Raw genomic sequence first — 20,834 nt, forward strand, 5'->3', positions numbered from 1 at the left:
TGAGTCTATTTGTTAAAAAATTAACGCAATCAAGTCCAGCATATAATGAATGATTGCTAAACTTCAGCCTTAATTTTTTTTTTTTCTGGTTTTTACCGAAGATCTGTTTTCTGTAAGGGTAACAATTTGGATATGGCACCTGTTATTGTAAAGGCTGACTGTAGATGGTTTTTTCTATTCTTAATATTGAGCTGAAAGCAGAAATTGAGTTGATTTGAGAATGATTAACTCTGATATGGTGAGTTTAGGACAAAATTTAGAGTGATACCTTTTCTTTTTTTGCATTCTACAGTCACTAATGGCAACCTCCTCTCTCCCCTCCAACAAAATTCTTTCTTGTATGGTAGTTATACCAAAAATGCATTGTAACTAACTACAGTAGAGAGCAGACTGCCCAGTCATCTGTCAAAAGAATGTTCTCTAATTAAACTGATATTTGGAGCATTTGTACAACTGCATTAGTGCTAACTGATTCATCCAATTACTACACATAACCCTGGTAATTTATAAAAAAAAAAAAAGAAAGAAAAAAACACTACAGCTTGATATATTTTGAACAAAGCAGGACACTCTGTTTCATTTTTTAAAATTTTAATGTTCAGTCAGATTTTACATGAATAAGGAGCATTGTCACCATAGTGTGTCAGCTAGCTGGCTACCAGCACAGGCCTTCCTCCACCTCCTGATAATGACATGTTGTGTTATTTTCATTTAGTATACTAGCTAGAAAGGATTTTTCAACTTAATATAATTCAAACCATTTAAAATTTCAAGTAATCATTTACAAAACGTTTCTCCATTTTTTAAAGTGCTTGTTAAATTAAGGGTTACATGCCTTTTCCTGTTTGAAGAATATAATACTATCAGTCACCATAGGTAATACTGTGAAATCCTGGATCATTTTTCTTAAACCATAAGCTGCATTTTGCAAAATATATGAAAACAGTTTGCATTATCAGATCAAGTTGCCATTTAGTATCATTAGCATAAATTATGATAATTTACAAATTAAGCAGTGTATAGTTTCCTGTTTTCCTTTATTTGAAAAGTTTCATGATATCACTGCTTATGTTATGACAGAAAAACCGCTTCGTGCAATTCAAGTGAGCCTTAAAGCATTTCACTAATTTGCCGAAGTCAAAGAAAGTGGGCCATCTATGGCAGTGGTTCCCAAACTGTTTTCACTTGCATACACCTTGGTAGCAAGTTTCCATAAATTGTACTCTTAATATATGCAAAATATTTGTAATTTATATAGTTGCAATTATTTAAAATGTATTAGTTGTAACTCGAAGCAAATGGGCCAATAATGGAATTTAAAAAAAACAATGTAATAAGCTGCACAAACAGTGCATGTATTTTTGTATTCAAAAAATAAGTTACTTAAATGCATATTTTTATTGTAATACATTTGTTAATTATTAAAACATGTCTTTAAATTTAAGAAATGTTTTTATAAAACAAATATTCAGTGCAATCATTATTTTGTTTTTAAACCACACCTTTTTTTTTTTTCTTTAAATAAAGTGTTCAATTATTTTCTCTCTCGTTTTCTGGGAGAGGTGAATTTTATTTTCAGATAGGAAGATGTGTAGAGTTTCAAATACCTCAGGCTGAGTTGGCCTTTCTAAAAATGTAGTTTATTAATCATACATTTAGATTTTTTTAATATTTTTATTTCTGAAGCATTGTTATCAAACTATTTTGAAGTGCCAAATTTAGTTTATATGTAGGATAATATTTTAGAAGTATGCAAGACTCCGAAGCCAATCACAGTGGTGTAAGTTGGAACGAAGTAGGAAAAGATGGTCTTCCAAAAAAGCTGCACTTCATGTCTAAGTTTGAATAGCTTTACCTTGAGTCATCTTTCTTCTGTATAAGGAAGCAGTGTAGATTGAAGACGCTTTTTTAAAAAAAAAATTTGTGGAGTTTTCACAGCTTCATCAAGAATGACTTTTAATTCACCAGTAAGTTGCTTAGATGCAAAGCTTTGCCTATATATACACCAGTGGTTTCAGGTTATTTTTGAGGCCACCTTCATGATATGGAAGCCAAAACTAGAGTAACAACCTGATATAGACTTGACTCTGTCAATGCTTAGTCCACAACAATTAGACGAATTCTTTAAAGTAACTGTCAATAGTATATTAAATTATATCCTACCCTCCTGCCCACTGACAGGAGAACAAAGCAAAAAGTTTTCTTCAACTTGTTACCTCGTAATAATAAGCAAAACAGTAAAACCAGCAATGTCTATGCTTTTATCTACTTGAATAGCAAAATATTTACTATTTTAATTCTACCTTTTACTGTTGCCTCAACATAGTAACACATCCTGAATTATTTGAGAAGTTTTGTTTACAAAAAGAATAGTGTTCATTTTTCTAACATGTATCTGCCCAAGCACACACACACAAGTGCATCTTTTATACAGTGAGAAATTATATTCTTAGCTCTTGTATGATTTTTATCACATTTAGCAATATGATAACTAATATGGTAAAAGGCTTCAAGCTTTTTTATCTTTGGCAGATTAACTATGATGTTTCAATCAGCACTAAAAATGTGTTTCTTATTTTTATTTCTTCTGTATTTTGTTTGTAAATGTTTCAGCAGTAAAGAGGGTTTTATGCTACCGTTTGACCATACTCCACCTCAAACTGCTGTTTAGGACAGTCCTCATCTCCTATATATGGAAACCCCTACTTTATGTATTTGTCATGGTATTTTCTGTTTTTCTAGTACATTATGTTGAACAGAAGGTATTTTTTTTTCCACTGATCTGTTATGTTACATGTGTGCTGTGCCACTCATCCATATCGGTTAATGCACGAATTGAACAATCGGATGACAAAAGCTACCATATATAGAAACATCCAGAAGAACTCCTTGTTCGTTGTGCACTGCTAACTGGACTTTTCTTAAGGTCAAATAATAGTGAAAACCCTCATCACCCCTAGCTACAGCATTGAGTTAATTTCACAGCTTTTGACTATGTGCCTTTTTCTGCATTATGAGGGAGTGTCTGTTAATGGCACTATGGCCATGTTCCACAATTCCCCGAGGATGGACCAGCAGGCCAAGGGGATGCCCACATAACACCTGGCTATGGCAGATAGATGGTTATTTCCGGAGGGTGGGACTGGACTACGCGTGTCTGCCTAGGGGTTGCTAACCAGGATCCTGAGCTCTTTAGTTTTGTGGTGGGTGCAGCAAAGAGCTGTACCAGTGCATGCTCCCCAACCTGACATAACCCCTCAGTGTCCTGGTGTCCTTTCCTACTCAGGCTGGGAACCACTGACCTATGGTCAGCAGTCACTTATGAGCATTATTTTGCATTAAAATGATCACATTTATTTTAATAATGATATTTGAAAATTATTAAAATTCTCAAACATTGTTGATGGATTTGTATTTCAAAGCTCTAAATTTCATCCATCCATCCATTCTCTTCCGCTTATCCGAGGTCGGGTCGCGGGGGCAGCAGCTTAAGCAGAGAGGCCCAGACTTCCCTCTCCCCGCCACTTCTTCCAGCTCTTCCGGAGAATCCCAAGCGTTCCCAGGCCAGCCGGGAGACATAGTCCCTCCAGCGTGTCCTGGGTCTTCCCGGGCCTCCTCCCGTTGGGCGTGCCGAACACCTCACCAGGGAGGCGTCCAGGAGGCATCCTGATCAGATGCCCGAGCCACCTCATCTGACTCCTCTCGATGCGGAGGAGCAGCGGCTCTACTCTGAGCCCCTCCCGGATGACTGAGCTTCTCACCCTATCTTTAAGGGAAAGCCCAGACACCCTGCGGTCGCATGGACATCGGGGACAGTGCCTCTGGATTGGCAGACCGGGGTGGTGGTCCCCCTCTTTAAAAAGGGGGACCGGAGGGTGTGTTCCAACTATAGAGGGATCACACTCCTCAGCCTCCCTGGAAAAGTCTTTTCGGGGGTTCTGGAGAGGAGGGTCCGTCGGATAGTCGAACCTCGGATTCAGGAGGAACAGTGTGGTTTCCGTCCTGGTCGCGGAACAGTGGACCAGCTCTACACCCTTAGCAGAGTCCTGGAGGGTGCATGGGAGTTTGCCCGACTGGTCTACATGTGTTTTGTGGACTTGGAAAAGGCATTCGACCGTGTCCCTCGGGGAATCCTGTGGGGGGTGCTCCGGGAGTATGGGGTACCGGACCCCATGATAAGAGCTGTTCGGTCTCTGTACAACCGGTGTCAGAGCTTGGTCCGCATTGCCGGCAGTAAGTCGAGCCCGTTTCCAGTGAGAGTTGGACTTCGCCAGGGCTGCCCTTTGTCACCGATTCTGTTCATAACTTTTATGGACAGAATTTCTAGGCGCAGCCAGGGTGTTGAAGGGGTCCGGTTTGGTGGACTCAGGATTGGGTCACTGCTTTTGCAGATGATGTTGTCCTGTTTGCTTCATCAGGCCGTGATCTTCAGCTCTCTCTGGATCGGTTCGCAGCTGAGTGTGAAGCGGCTGGGATGAGAATCAGCACCTCCAAATCCGAGCATGGTCCTCAGCCGGAAAAGGGTGGAGTGCCCTCTCAGGGTTGGGGGAGAGATCCTGCCCCAAGTGGAGGAGTTCAAGTATCTCGGGGTCTTGTTCACGAGTGAGGGAAGAATGGAGCGTGAGATCGACAGGCGGATCGGGGCGGCGTCCGCAGTGATGCGGGCTCTGCATCGGTCTGTCGTGGTGAAAAAGGAGCTGAGCCGTAAGGCAAAGCTCTCAATTTACCAGTCGATCTACGCTCCTACCCTCACCTATGGTCATGAGCTATGGGTAGTGACCGAAAGAACGAGATCTCTAATACAAGCGGCTGAAAAATTTCATCCATTGGTCAATAATAGCCCTGGTTATGAGGATGACTGATGGAAGTAATGCAATAGAAGCCACATGCATCTTTTACTGTGAAGACTTTAAGAGTTGCAATGGCCACAAGCAAGCTCTCCAGATTTGATGTGAAAGTAAGTTTAAAACAAACACTGTAGGTTGAACTGGAGAGAGACCAAGTATGAAGATGTATTGAGTGAAAGAAAGGAGACGGTCACAACAAATGAACTGGAATGGAGCAGGGAGGAACAACAATGCAGTACAAGCTCTTGCTGTATTACATGGTCATCAAATTCAGGCCTGTATGGCCAATTGACTGCAGGTTGTGCTTCTGACCCAATTAATTAATTGCTTAATTAGGTGACAGTCTTGGCTAACAGTGGTACTTGTTGTTTAAGGATGGTTAGGGTTGTCATTCTGTATTGTCACATCATTCTTGTATTTGTTTCTTCTGAGAATATCCAGCTGTTTTTGCGGAGTTCTTGTCTTGTTCTGTGATTGCTGGAATCATTTTTCAGTCATTTTACCTCTAGTTGATGTCATTGTTTAGTTGGCTGATCGTTTGTTTTGGCATTCAGGAAAGTGCAGTAGCGTGTGATTTACATTTATAGTTATGTTTTAGCCATAGTTTTAAATATTTAACTTTAATTTCGTGTTGATAATGAAAATCTTAAAACCCATAGAAAGGCTTCCTGCCTTCCAATAAATGGTTTAGCAAACCCAGTTTTGCACGTTATGGATTGACACCAAAAAAATAAAAAAACTGGGAAATAACAGCTTGCATAATTAAGATGGGAGTCTTTAAAAGCATTGGGTGGTTGAAACAAAAACCTGCAGTTGCAATGGGTTCCCTGAGTTTGAGACTGAACTTGAAAACCACTGAATTAGATGGTGAACCACTGGTTCCTTTGTCATTTCCATTTCCTTTTTAATTGGTGATTGGTTCTGAAAAGAAGAGGCACTTAATTGCATGTTTTAACTTAAACGGCTATATTAAGGGATGGAAATCTTAAGTTAATTAGAGGGAAGCAGAAAAGTGCTACTTGTGCAACAGTTTTTCAGTATTGTAACTGGCTTTAAATTTTGACATTTTCTAGCTGTCAATACAGCCTAGCAGGGCTGAATGTGGAGACTCCTACTGTAGTATATGGTATTATGTGCACATTTACTACAAGTAACATTATAGTATAGCTTAGTAAGAGAATTGCAGTAAAGTGGAATGGGGTGGGGAGTAATTGCAAGTGCATTTGCCGATGAGACATGCCAAATTCTCTTGTTCATTGATATTGTTGGCTCTTTGCAATTTTTCTTCATGCCTGCACATGGCAATTTTAATATATACAGGGTGGTCCAGATCTAATTATGCAACTCTTAATGCAATGCAGGAAAACTATACAATTTTGTGTAATTGGCGCTGCCAGTTCGGTCAAACACTTTGTTGATTTGGGAGATGCTGTTCCTATGCACTGCAGGCGTTCCAAATTCTTCCAGCATCCTGTGTTACACGTTGTTATAGCGTAATGAAAATTGCATAATTAGATCTGGACTACACTATATATGTGAATGGTATAATTTCCTCATTGACCCAATTTCATTTTGTAGTGTGGATGCCAGGTGGCAGCCTAGCTTTTAAAAAATATCTATTTTACGGACTGACATATTTGAATAATTTAAGTCACTTTGCTCTGATACAGTGACTGTCACCTTATGGGCCACTTGACTCACACTTTTGGTAACCATAAATTCAAATTTGGGATCTGAGCTAGCCTGTTACCTGTATTAATTAACCTATTCTAAAATCATTATCACAGAGATTAACCATTATTTGTTGTGTACATGTTTTTTTTTTTTTCTTTTTCTCTACTGCACTTCAAGATGGCACCTGCAGTACAGGCATTACTGTGAGAAAAACATTAATCCTTGCAATACATTTGAAATATTTTATCGGCAGATCAAAGACATCTGTTTCAAGTCAGTGTAACTTAAATGTTTCATTAGTTGGCATTTTCTGTAGTTATGAGAGTTGTGGTGGTGTTGCAATTCCTGTTTGCCACAGCTTTTTCAGTACTCTTTCATTTCTCATTAGGATTTAAGTGGGTCTATTAAGAGGTGCATAGATGACTGAATTTTTCAGGTGGTATCCTGAAGTATTGGATAAAATATGACCTGATCATGGTTCATTAATTTTATGCAAGTTTGCTCAGTGCAGACATTTGACAAAAGGGTCAAGGGCATTAAATAATTAAAATACTAGAATATCATTAAGTATGAGTCCGTGCCAGAAACCTCTCTGGCAAATCTAGAGAGATCGATTGTCTGATTTAGGGGGCCTCCTACACGTAGGAGTTGGCATATAAAGGAAATAAACACAGTATGGCAGCTCAACTGAACTATCATTTTTGCGTTAGTTACTAACCCTTGGTCTGTTCATTTCCTTATTTTTAAATTGTTTTACTTTTCCCCTTGCTGTGTCTTTGATCTTCCACAAGATGACCTCAAAGTTCCAAGGAACATTTAAAACAAAGTTAAACAAAAATGTTTATTAATCATCCCCACATTTCTGAGTTGTAGAATAGTTCAAATATTGAAATATTTTTCACCCAGTTATTAGTGGATACATTTTTAAAACTACTTTAGTGTAATTGAATCCTCCAATTAACTATATAGAACTGTTATTACCTTTGTTTAAAAATTGAATCTGTGAATAAATGGGTTTATTGATTTGGAATGTTTCACTACGTGTGTCTGGGGTTGTGCTGTTTTAGATTTTTATTTTCACCTTTTGTTTGCATAGGCATCTTCTTCAAAGATGATTTGTAGTTCGTCAAAACTAACCTCTGCTGCTAGCAAATGCCCCTCATCAGCAGGTACCCCATTTTTTTTTCTGGTGGAGAATCTGGAGTGTGTTTTATCTTGTAACATGTGGGTATTTGATATTCAAGTGAAAGGAGGATAAACTGTTCATCAATTACATTTTTAGGACTCAAGACATTGGAGACTGTCAAACCAAGTTTATCAAAGTTAAAGCTTCCTAGTTCCTCTGTCCCGGGACCTGTAGCTTCCTCCAATCTTAAGTCAAAAACAAGTGGAATTCCTGGTTTGAACTCAAAACTCCACAATGGTTTGTTAACTTTTTTTCCCCCTCTGTATTTAATAAGTGCGTTGTTGCTCTTCTGACATTTATTGTGCCTGTGTTGTTAATTACTTTGTGCAGCAGTGGCTAGAGCTGTTCCTTCAGCTACTGGCATTACTCATGATGGCCTTGATTCTGAATCTTGTACAAGTCAACTTCAAGGAAGGAGACAGTCTGGAAAATTTAGAGGTTCTGATGAAAGTTGTTTCCCTACTCCAAAAAGGCATAAATCTGGTAAGGAAACCCACTTTGTTTATGTAATGTTCAGTGAATTTCATATGCCAAATGATGGCCTCATTATTTATTTAATTTCTATTAATGTAAAATCCAAATTCTAACCTTTAACGGTGTGAAATTGTATTAATCCATGGCTGACACAAATTGAGGAGTAGTATATCCTTTCTAGCCTGACTTTCCATTTGTTTATGCTTAAAAATTGGGTCATCTTTCCATGTTTCAACTATATTAAGTATATGTTGTTTTGTAATTTATTGTTTTAATTTTATATCTTGAGCTTGTTTGAGCTGTTCAGGAGATAATGCAGATAATTTTGGAAATGACTGTAGTGTGAATTATCTCCGATTTTAAAGTAATGGAAAAATGTTTCACTGCTAAGCAGTTCTTTTCAAATGTAGCCTATGTGTCCTCTGTATATAATCATTTGAAGTCTAAGATGCCAAGTGTTGGATATTTTAATTTTATCTCTTCTTAATACTGATGCAGTAACCACTTAGATCAAGATGACCATGTTATTCTAATACTTATGAAAGCTTTTGGGATAAGAGTGACCCCAATAAAGCATGTAATGGGCGTGAATTGCTTTAGTTCACCTAAAGTCAAGAAATGTATAAAGGCCGGAATATGATTATCTGCATATTCGCTGCCAGTAACACCTTAACTGCTGTACAGCATCTTTCCTTCCAACCGCAAACCCCCAAATCAAAATGTTCAATGACAATAGTAGCTTGGTGATGTTACAAGAAGTTTCCATGTTTCAGGAAGTAATGCAAAAGCAATATACCATTTAAGCATTGTGACAGAATTGTGCTTCCATATCCCACCTCCACCATTTAACCAGGGGATAATTCTTAAGCTGAAAATCTTAGGCTGCTTTTTGTTTCAAACACCAATGCCAGTGCAGAAAATGAACTGTATTTCTTTGCAGAACAAGATTGGTGTCATGAAGGGCAGTCAGTTTTTTTTTCCCCTTTCCTTCCCCACTCTAGATTATAGGGTTATATTATAAATGAGCTTCAAAAGTTTGTTTTGCCATCTGGATGTAGAAAATTGTTTTCATAGTTTAATGTGATTATACCAAGCCACAAATCTTTTGGTCAGTTCCATAACTATAATATATGGTATACTCAAATCCCGAAGTCTCCTTTCATCCAAATTCAAATAAATACATGACTTTTGTTAAGTCAAAGGCAAGGATCATTTCTGCCAACTCTCCTTCTCACAACCTCTTTTGAATCGATTTGAGATTTGACTGTTCAAAAGCAGGGAAAGCTGAGGGAATTCACTGGGGAAGCTTAGGGCGTACTTACACTAGCAAATTGTTTTGTCTGCATGAGACCCCCACCCTCCCCAAAACCCTACAAAGACCAGTTCGTTTGACTAGTGTGATTGTTCCTGGCCAACTAGGAAGAAGTGGGCCTAGACACTTAGAATTCGGTAACAGTGTGATCATTAAAAAGTGCCAAAAGTAAAAACTTGGGTCTCAAACAATCTTTTAGGTATGAGAGATTTTGCACTGTGGTCCAAGGTCAGTGTTACTAGTGCATTTTTAGCTTAACAATAATAAATTTTTGTACATGATGATAGAAGCAGCAACTCTTCAATAACTCTTTCCATACCCTGTTTCTTAGTTTTCTTCTTTATAGTTGAGAATAATATCTGGTTATTTAAAAGCCATGTAGGTTTTTGTGTCTTGACAATGGTTTGATTTTCTTCTTTGTTAAAAAATTGGTATCATTTGCTTGTGTTTTTCCAATGTCCTTTCAAAACATTTTTCTGAACAAGACACTGTGCCATAGGTGCCAAATATAAGAAGGTGCTATTTGGAACTCCTGGGACCTTGCTTCTAAAAACTCTCCCATCTAGCTTTCCAAAGAAGACTCCTTTTTAAAACCGATCTGTGCACAGTGTATATATATAGTATCGCCATGTTTAATGCATTTTGGCCAGTTGTCCCTAAACTCAGTCCATCACTAAAGGATCAGTCAAATCTACAGGAGTATGTCCAATATAATAATATAGTGGCTAATTTTACTATTGTACTTTACTGCTGGTTTACTCCTATATTATCCCAAAATGAACAGCCATTATGTTCTTCAGAATATCTACTGTACTTCTGTGATTCCTGTTAGTAAATGATGTAACATCCTTGGAGAGTGGTGCCCTATGTTTCACTAGCATGTTTATTTGAGTTGAAACTGCTAGTAAAGTAAACTTTCTTACTGTTGCATCAAAAGGCATAGTTCCAGTACTGAATGTCCTAAATTACTTTCATCCCCATTCCCTCATTTTACACCATGAAGTGGTTTTATTCAAAATCAATAAGGTACCAATGTTGCATATTCATGCCCAAATTTCTAACGTACAATTTAATAGTTTAATTGCTCAGACTTAGGAGATGATAAATATTCAGCCTATCACTGTTGTTACTCTGGATATTTGCAGATCACTTTCAGAAAAAGGCCTAGTCATGTATTTGGTTGGATAACTGCTCTTGTTATGTTTAAAACTGACAGCTTTCTGTCCAATTAGAAAGTAGCCTTTTGTATTATATTAACTACTCTGTTAGGCCATTTTATTTATCTGTACCTTTTGCAAAGAGATAAACCGGTTAGCTGATGTATACATAGTTTTTTTGTGCAGACAATTTGACTTTGCACTGATATAACTAAAGGAAAAACCTGGAAGTGCAATAGTTTCATGTGTATCCCTCGCATTTTGGTATGGGAGTTTTCTGCAGAAGAAACATAGAACAAACCACCTGTGACTAGCTAAACACATTTCACATGGTTACTAACCCATTTTTCTTTCTCACAGCTGATTTATTCTATGTGCTGCAAGAGGTTAGAACATGTAGCACCACTGCCTGTGTGTGTATTCTGGGAGTAGTGCAAGGTTTTTGCATGTTAAACACTACCACTTCATAGGGTCAGTACAGTCCTTTTTTAGGTAATGTTTTCCCAAAATGTTTTGAAGATTGTTTTAAAGTAGCATTTTGTTTGTCATCTGCATTGTTCATATGCATCCTTTAAATAACAGCATACCCCCAAAGGTCATTTGATGAGACAATTTACCTTCTGAGATTAATACAGTATATCAAATATGCATTTGTTATTTCTTACCAGAAAAGCATTGACAAACACAATGTTCTTATTAACAGAAATGCAATAATCAAGTGTATGTTTAAAAGTTTAATTTATTGCAAAAAGACCCTTTAAGTGGTAAGTTGCTTGATGCATTTAGACCCCAGATTTATAAAAGCCTTTTTTGCATAAATCCAATTTTAATATGATACATTTGAATCACAGGTTATGAATTTTCTGTTTGACCTTTTAAATTTTTGCATGTAATCTGATATCAATATGAACAAATGCCTCAGACAAATGTAACCTAATATACAATCATGACTACCAACAACATTCTGGCTGTTACCCTACATCATATGACTTTGATGTAGGATGTCAGCTTGTGATGGCCAAGATGAAAAATCTTATCCATTACTTTGCATACAGTTTTCACTCCCATATCTGGACTTTACATCTAGACACTAGAGGAGTCAGAACTATTGTGACTGAAATTTGCATGGTTTGGATGCAAAACAGCTGTTTGACAATTTAAGAATTTTGAGGGGGGAACTTATTTGCCTATCATAACTGCTTCTCACAAGAGCATTTTGGAAAAAATACATAATTTGTGTAATTTTGTTTTCAAAACCTGTAGAAATTGGGCAGTATTCGCTGGCCACAATAGCATCAAATTATAAAGCCTGCAAATGTGCTTTCTTTGGAATAACCAGAATTTAGTTTAGTTCATATTGATCTGTGTATTCCCTTTTGAGAATCATGTCTGGCTCTGTGAGACCACAATTTATATGACCTTCATGCCTCTTCCCATGGGTTCACCACCTACAGTGCATCTGGAAAGTATTCACAGCACATCACTTTTTCCACAATTTATGTTACAGCCTTATTCCAAAATGAATTAAATTCATTTTTTTCCTCAGAATTCTACACACAACACCCCATAATGACAACGTGAAAAAAGTTTACTTGAGGTTTTTGCAAATTTATTAAAAAAAAAAAATAACTGAGAAATCACATGTACATAAGTATTCACAGCCTTTGCTCAATACTTTGTCGATGCACTTTTGGCAGCAATTACAGCCTCAAGTCTTTTTGAATATGATGCCACAAGCTTGGCATACCTATCCTTGGCCAGTTTCGCCCATTCCTCTTTGCAGCACCTCTCAAGCTCCATCAGGTTGGATGGGAAGCGTTAGTGCACAGCCATTTTAAGAACTCTTCATAGATGTTCAATGAGATTCAAGTCTGGCCTTTGACTGGGCCACTCAAGGACATTCACAGAGTTGTCCTGAAGCCACTCCTTTGATATCTTGGCTGTGTGCTCAGGGTCGTTGTCCTGCTGAAAGATGAACTGTCGCCGCAGTCTGAGGTCAAGAGCGCTCTGGAGCAGGTTTTCATCCAGGATGTCTGTACATTGCTGCAGTCATCCTTTCCCTTTATAAAGACTAGTCTCCCAGTTCCTGCCGCTGAAAAACATCCCCACAGCATGATGCTGCCACCACCTGCTTCACTATAGGGATGGTATTGGCATGGTGATGAGCAGTGCCTGGTTTCCTCCAAACGTGACGCCTGGCATTCACATTTCAGAGTTCAATCTTTGTCTCATCAGACCAGATAATTTTGTTTCTCGTGGTCTGAAAGTCCTTCAGGTGCCTTTTGGCAAACTCCAGACGGGCTGCTATGTGCCTTTTCTAAGGCTTCCGTCTGGCCACTCTACCATACAGGTCTGATTGGTGAATTGCTGCAGAGATGGTTGTCCTTCTGGAAGGTCCTGCTCTCTCCACAGAGGACCTCTGGAGCTCTGACAGAGTGACCATCGGGTTCTTGGTCACCTCCCTGACTAAGGCCCTTCTCCCCCGATCGCTCAGTTTAGATGGCCGGCCAGCTCTAGGAAGAGTCCTGGTGGTTTCAAACTTCTTCCACTTACGGATGGTGGAGGCCACTGTGCTCATTGGGGCCTTCAAAGCAGCAGAAATTTTTCTGTAAACTTCCCCAGATTTTTGCCTTGAGACAATCCTGTCTCGGAGGTCTACAGACAATTCCTTTGACTTCATACTTGGTTTGTGCTCTGACATGAACTGTCAACTGTGGGACCTTATATAGAAAGGTGTGAGCCTTTCCAAATCATGTACAATCAACTGAATTTACCACAGGTGGACCCCAGTTAAGCTGCAGAAACATCTCAAGGATGATGAGGGGAAACCGGATGCACCTGAGCTCAATTTTGAGCTTCATGGCAAAGGCTGTGAATACTTATGTAATGTGCTTTGTCAATTTTTTTATTTTTAATAAATTTGCAAAAACCTCAAGTAAACTTTTTTCACGTTGTCATTAATAGGGTGTTGTATGTAGAATTCTGAGGGAAAAAAAATGAATTTAATCCATTTTGGAATAAGGCTGTAACATAATAAAATGTGGAATAAGTGATACGCTGTGAATACTTTCCAGATTCACTGTATGGGAGGGGCCAAGGAGGTTGGGAGCAGTGTGAGGGGTGGTGGCTGAAGGCGGGGACCTTGGCGGTCCGATCCTCGGCTACTGAAGCTGGCTTTTGGGATGTGGAATGTCACCTCTCTGAAGGGGAAGGAGCATGAGGTAGTGCGCAAGGTCGAGCGGTTCCGGCTAGATAGTCGGGCTCACATTGACGTACAGCTTGGACTATGAAACCAATCTCCTTGAGGGGGGCTAGACTCTCTACCACTCTGGAGTTGCCCCCGGTGAGAGGCGGCGAGTGGGTGTGGGAATACTTATTGGCCCCCGACTTGGAACCTGTTCATTGGAGTTTACCCAGATGGACGAGAGGGTAGCCTCCCTCCACCTTCAGGTGGGGGATGGGTCTGTTGTTTGCGTGTATGCGCCGATCAGCAGTTTGGAGTACCCGCCCTTTTTTGGAGTCCCTGGAGGGGGTGCTAGAGGGCATACCCTCCAGAGACTCCCTCGTTCTACTGGGAGACTTCAATGATCATGTGGGCAATGACAGTGAGATCTGGAAGGGCGTGATTGGGAGGAATGGCCCCCCAGATCTGAACTTGAACGGTGTTTTGTTATTGGACTTCTGTACTCGTCATGGATTGTCCATAACGAACACCATGTTCAAGCATAGGGGTGTTCATACTGTATGTGCACTTGGCACTAGGACACCCTAGGCCTCAGTTTGATGATCGACTTTGGTTGTGTTGTCAGACCTGCGGCCACATGTCATGGACATTTGGGTGAAGAGAGGGGCAGAGCTATCAACTGATCACCACCTGGTGGGGAGTAGGTTTCGATGGTGGGGGGAGAATGCCGGTCAGGCCTGGTAGGCCCAAATGTGTTTTGAGGGTCTGCTGGGAATGTCTGGCAATGTCCCTTGTCAGAAGTAGCTTCAACTCCCACCTCTGGCAGAACTTCGACCACGTCTCGAGGGAGGTGTGGGACATTGAGTCCGAATGGGCCATGTTCTGTGCCTCTATTGTTGAGGCGGCTGACCGGAGCTGTGGCCTTAAGGTGGTTGGTGCCAGTCGTGGCGGCAATCCTCGAACCCGTTGGTGGACACCGGATGTGAGGAATGCTGTCAATCTGAAGGAGTCCTACTGGACCCTTTTGTCCTGTTGGACTCTGGAGGCAGCTGATAGGTACCGGCAGGCCAAACGTTATGCGGCTTCGGTGGTTGCTGAGGCAAAAACTTGGGCATGGGAGGAGTTTGGGGAGGCCATGGAGAATGACTTTCCTGCCCCAAGTGGAGGAGTTCAAGTATCTTTGGGTCTTGTTCACATGTGAGGGAAGAATGGAGTGTGAGATCGACAGGCGGATCGCTGTGGCATCCGCAGTGATGTGGGCTCTACATCGGTCTGTCGTGGTGACAAAGGAGCTGAGCCGTAAGACAAAGCTCTCAATTTACCAGTCGATCTACGTTCCTACCCTCACCTATGGTCATGAGCTATGGGTAGTGACCTAAAGAACAAGATCACAAATACAAGCGGCCGAAATGAGTTTCCTCCGCAGGGTGTCTGGGCTTTCCCTTAAGGATAGGGTGAGAAGCTCGGTCATCCGGGAGGGTCTCAGTGTAGAGTCGCTGCTTCTCTGCATCGAGAGGAGTCAGATGAGGTGGCTCGGGCATCTGTTCAGGATGCCTCCCTAGTGAGGTGTTCTGGGCACGTCTAACCGGGAGGAGGTCCCGGGGAAGACCCAGGACACGCTGGAGGGACTACACACAGCTGCCTGACACAGAGAAGTAGACCAAAAGCACCTCAAAAACTAGACATCATGCCAAGATCCAAAGAAATTCAGGAACAAATGAGAACAGAAGTAATTGAGATCTACCAGTCTGGTAAAGGTTATAAAGCCATTTCTTAAGCTTTGGGACTCCAGAGAACCACAGTGAGAGCCATTATCCACAAATGGCAAAAACATGGAACAGTGGTGAACCTTCCCAGGAGTGGCCGGCCAACCAAAATTACCCCAAGAGCGCAGAGATGACTCATCCGAGCGGTCACAAAAGATCCCAGGACAACGTCTAAAGAACTGCAGGCCTCACTTGCCTCAATTAAGGTCAGTGTTCACGACTCCACCATAAGAAAGAGACTGGGCAAAAACGGCCTGCATGGCAGATTTCCAAGACGCAAACCACTGTTAAGCAAAAAGAACATTAGGGCTCATCTCAATTTTGCTAAGAAACATCTCAATGATTGCCAAGACTTTTGGGAAAATACCTTGTGGACTGATGAGACAAAAGTTGAACTTTTTGGAAGGCAAATGTCCCGTTACATCTGGCGTAAAAGTAACACATCATTTCAGAAAAAGAACATCATACCAACAGTAAAATATGGTGGTGGTAGTGTGATGGTCTGGGGTTGTTTTGCTGCTTCAGGACCTGGAAGGCTTGCTGTGATAGAACCATGAATTCTACTGTCTACCAAAAAATCCTGAAGGAGAATGTCCGGCCATCTGTTCGTCAACTCAAGCTGAAGCGATCTTGGGTGCTGCAACAGGACAATGACCCAAAACACACCAGCAAATCCACCTCTGAATGGCTGAAGAAAAACAAAATGAAGACTTTGGAGTGGCCTAGTCAAAGTCCTGACCTGAATCCAATTGAGATGCTATGGCATGATCTTAAAAAGGCGGTTCATGCTAGAAAACCCTCAAATAAAGCTGAATTACAACAATTCTGCAAAGATGAGTGGGCCAAAATTCCTCCAGAGCGCTGTAAAAGACTCATTGCAAGTTATCGTAAACGCTTGATTGCAGTTATTGCTGCTAAAGGTGGCCCAACCAGTTATTAGGTTCAGGGGGCAATTACTTTTTCACACAGGGCCATGTAGGTTTGGATTTTTTTTTCTCCCTAAATAATAAAAACCATCATTTAAAAACTGTATTTTGTGTTTACTTGTGTTATATTTGACTAATGGTTAAATGTGTTTGATGATCAGAAACATTTTGTGTGACCAACATGCAAAAGAATAAGAAATCAGGAAGGGGACAAATAGTTTTTCACACCACTGTATGTCTCTCGGCTGGCTTGGGAACGCCTCGGGATTCCCCCAGAAGAGCTAAAAGAAGTGGTCGGTGGAAATCTGGGTATCTCTGCTTAAGCTGCTGCCCCCACGACCCAATCTCGGATAAGCAGAAGAGGATGGATGGATGGGATAACCTATTAAATAATGTGTAGTGAATCGTGGTGAAATCCTGCGCTGCATAGACTATACTCGCAGGGCTCCTTCCTAAATCACCCACCTCCAATTTCTCCTTTCTTTCCATTTTAAACTTATGTTTAGCTATCCAGAGAGAGCAACAGATACTGAACCAAAGATATGATGATGAGAGAAAATAAAAGCTATTTTTCTGTTCAGGAGCTCAGTAGCATAAGATAACTAAAGATTAATAATCAACCTGCATGTTGTAATGAGTGTGGCCACAGTAGAAAATAACAAACGCACACGTAGACCTCCGCAGCTACTGGGCTCCACATATTTGAAGTGTCTCTGTCTTCTATCATATCTTTCATTTTAACTATTGCATCACAATTTGAAAGAACAGCAAGTCAAGTTTAGATAAGTAATTGTGGTCTATGGATACAAAGCTTGTTAAAACAGATTGGCTGTTTTTGCCATGGCATGTTTGCATTTCCAATTAGGTAGTAATGTTAAATTTCTTTATGTACACATTCAGTCAGAAGGTGGATGCTGTGCAGCCTTCTCTGATTTTACTGGTGTTAGGCAGATTTATTGATTCAGTGTTTTTTAGAGTAGAAAATTTGCATTTCCCGGGGCTCTTAATTATCGGTTCTCTTAATGGCAGCTCTTTTGAAATTCTGATACACCATTTACTTCAAATGCATATTTTACAGTTCATATTTTCACAAGCATAGCTGCCAGCTCTTTTAAGCATACATTGACTCCTGTGCTATCGTCATAAAGCTGAACAACCATAACTTGCGAGAATGTCATACATGTTTACCATTCGTCCATTAATGCTATTGAATGGCAATGTATAATCTAATGCTACAGACGGGTTTTTCCCTTGCAGCAGGTTATTTATTTTTAGAACAGGTTATGTTTATTTTTAAAGGTGTAATATGCTATCTGCTCACACAGAACACATTTATGTCTAATAGGGTTTTTGGTTTTCTTTTTTTTTTTTTTTTAAAGGAGACTTTTCGACTGTAAATGGCTGATTGTAAACCAAAACTTGGTGTCTATCAGACGACCAGGTTATTGAGAGCACCAGTGATCTTTACTGTTCAAAATCACTGCCCCTACTTTGAGCAGTACCTTCATGAGACTATGGATTGGTTTAGAAATGTGACACTCCATAAGTCCTCTAATTGTTCCCACCCAGTTTTAAGCACAATTTACTCGTGGTTGTCTCCAGACATATATGTATGGCTTCAGTGAGGCTATATAAACAGTTCTATATGTTAAATAGTCTAACATCGTAAGTTTCTATGCAATTTTGGTTTAAGCATTCAAAAGTCACATTCAAATCACTTATGTCTGCATCAGATTCAGAAAACGCATACAAAAGCAGTTTAAATATCCAGTCTGTTAAGGTGATTCATTTTTTTGTGTTTGTTTGTTAATGTGTGTCTTCTTTCAATCAATATCCCAAATTACATTGAACAAAGAACTTTAAATGTAAGATGAGCAATATGGTCTCTTAATATGTTTGAATTAAACATATTACAAAGGTATCTAATCAGTTTTGACGTAATTTTTTTTTTACACCAATGTCCTCTATAAATTTTTATTCAAACTTTCTCTCTCAATAAAGAAAGCTTATCTAGCTTCATGCGAGATATTGTTTTCAATTTGTTTAAAATGAAAATTTAATTTGAAATCCGCCTTAAACGTCACCCTTGTTCCAAGAATTGACTTTAAAACATGGAGTTTAAACTGGAGTTTAAACTATTATGATGCTGATCTAGTAATAACAAAAGAGAGACTTCCAGTAAGTCATGTTCCTGAAAAAAAAAATTAACTTCTAGTTGTTACATAGTCTTTTGAAATAAAAAAAAAAAAGCTTATTTAGTTAAAGTACTGTAGCTGGCTGTGCCAAGCCTCCTACAGTATTGTATGGCCAGTACAGAAGTTCATGATCATGTTTCTGGAATTAAGTGTACTTTATGAAAATGAAAAACATGACTTATTTTGACATTCAGTAGAAATCTTGTCACATTTACGGAGTTCAGTTTTTTTTTTGTCGGATCAACGTGCCACACGTCATTACCCTGATAGCATGATAAACATGAATGTATTTAAGTACGTAACCTGATTTTATTTTATGAAGTTATCTTACCTAACCTACACCATATCCCTATATTTTAAGGTTGCGTGTAATCCCCATTCAATAAGCACATTGGAAAACTAATAACTGAAAGGTAAGCTGTTCCACAAAAGTGTAAAAGACCACAGATACATAAAGGGGCCTTTCTGCATATTTGACATCTCCATGTATCTCCTTCATTCAGTCATTTTATATACTGTACAGCTACTGCAGCATGTTGGGTCATAAGGCATTTTATAGTGCAAAGAAAATATCATACAAAATCATAATTCAATTTAATACAAGAAAAAAGATGCACTTCTGTGACATACTAGGAATTTAGTGGTATATTTCATAATTGTTTACCCCATTTATTTTTTTAAACCATTCAATATAATTTACTATTCAATATAAAACTACAGAATTAGAGCAATTCAAAACTAACAGGCATAGCAACATCCATGGATTAAATTTCTTAACCTGCTTATACTGAGGAGCAAATATGGTGTTTGCTGATGACCTTGTTCACCAAATATTTTCCTGGAAAATTGCCATGCAGGCAGCTTAGATTTTTTTTTTTTTTTTGACACCCCATGATGCTTGTCAAGGCCAGCATGACATCGCAGACCTGTAGTAGCCATGTGCAGAACTTTCACACATGCATACTGTAAGCGTACTCCACCTCACATTTGAAGTTGCTGCCCGATCTGTTTTGTGCTTACATGATCTCATTACTCCAGTAAGATTTACATTCCACATTTGGGTTTTAAACCCAGTATTTTTATTTGAGGGGTACATTAGCTAACCATAATGTTATACAAATATTTTGTCATTCTGCATAGATTAATTGTACAATATGTGTTCACTGCTGGATTAAGCTTATTAAGCTACTTATGTAGCACACATCAGGTAGTGACAGGCACAGCTCTCCTCTCTGAAGTATATAACACAGATCTCTTACATTATAGATTTCCTACTTTTGAAAGGAGTTTCTGTCTTTTTTTGATAAAAGAAGATGTGCAAAATATCTACACAGATTAATCTTCCGTTCTGATCCATTGGTGCAAATGCTTTGCACCTTTTTCTTCCATCCACAAGAGAGAAATTTCTTGTGAATATTAATCTTTTTTTTTTTTTTTTTTTAATATATAAATACTAGTTCACAGTTCTTAAGGTTTGGTTTGACTTGGTGCTGCAACATATGGTCATCAGGACTCCCAAGATCGGTTTTTGTGATACCCTCCAAGGACTTGATCTCTGTGAGCATGTTGATATTTTATACTTATTGGCAGTTTGTGACCATTTTGTTTGTGGTTATTGTTCCGTCTGTGTGTGTTGTTTGAGACATGGCGCCACAGTGGCTAACTCTGCTGCTTCACAGCTCTGGTCACATTTTTGGCCGCAACAATTGGTTCAGTATAGTTTAGCAGACACTTCTCTATTCTTCAGTGACACTTAAGACTATTGCACCATTATGATCCACTGAAAACCAATTCCTTCTTTCCAATTGGCTTCAGTGCATTTTGCCAAGTTCAGGTGAAGTTCCTAATCATTTCAGTAATTTTGTCAAACTCATGGCAAAGTGAACTTTGCAGGGTTCGCTTATCACCATCTTAGTTCTGCTGAGTATATTAAACTTAGATAGTACTGCAAATGTATAGCTGGCTAATTGGGAAAATGTTTGCATTTCTCTACCACCATACCACTGCCACTATCCCCCCCCCCCCACCCAAACAAAAACTCCAGCAAGCTGGATGTACATCAGTTTCCAACAGATGTATGCTCCGTTTCCCAAAACTTAACTACTGCTTCAGT

The 20,834-nt window shown here is 39.4% G+C and overlaps 1 protein-coding gene across 1 annotated transcript in view; it reads left to right on the plus strand.

Annotated features, from left to right (window-relative positions):
* LOC120537350 overlaps positions 1–20,834 on the plus strand; it is a 45,859-nt gene that overhangs the window by 9,118 nt on the left and 15,907 nt on the right. The window contains exons 3-5 of the mRNA XM_039766235.1: positions 7,618–7,690; positions 7,804–7,944; positions 8,038–8,190. Coding sequence (XP_039622169.1) covers positions 7,618–7,690; positions 7,804–7,944; positions 8,038–8,190 — 367 coding nt within the window. The remainder of the gene's footprint in view (positions 1–7,617; positions 7,691–7,803; positions 7,945–8,037; positions 8,191–20,834) is intronic.

This window comes from Polypterus senegalus, chromosome 10 (assembly GCF_016835505.1).
Source record: "Polypterus senegalus isolate Bchr_013 chromosome 10, ASM1683550v1, whole genome shotgun sequence".
NCBI classification, from domain to species: domain Eukaryota; kingdom Metazoa; phylum Chordata; class Cladistia; order Polypteriformes; family Polypteridae; genus Polypterus; species Polypterus senegalus.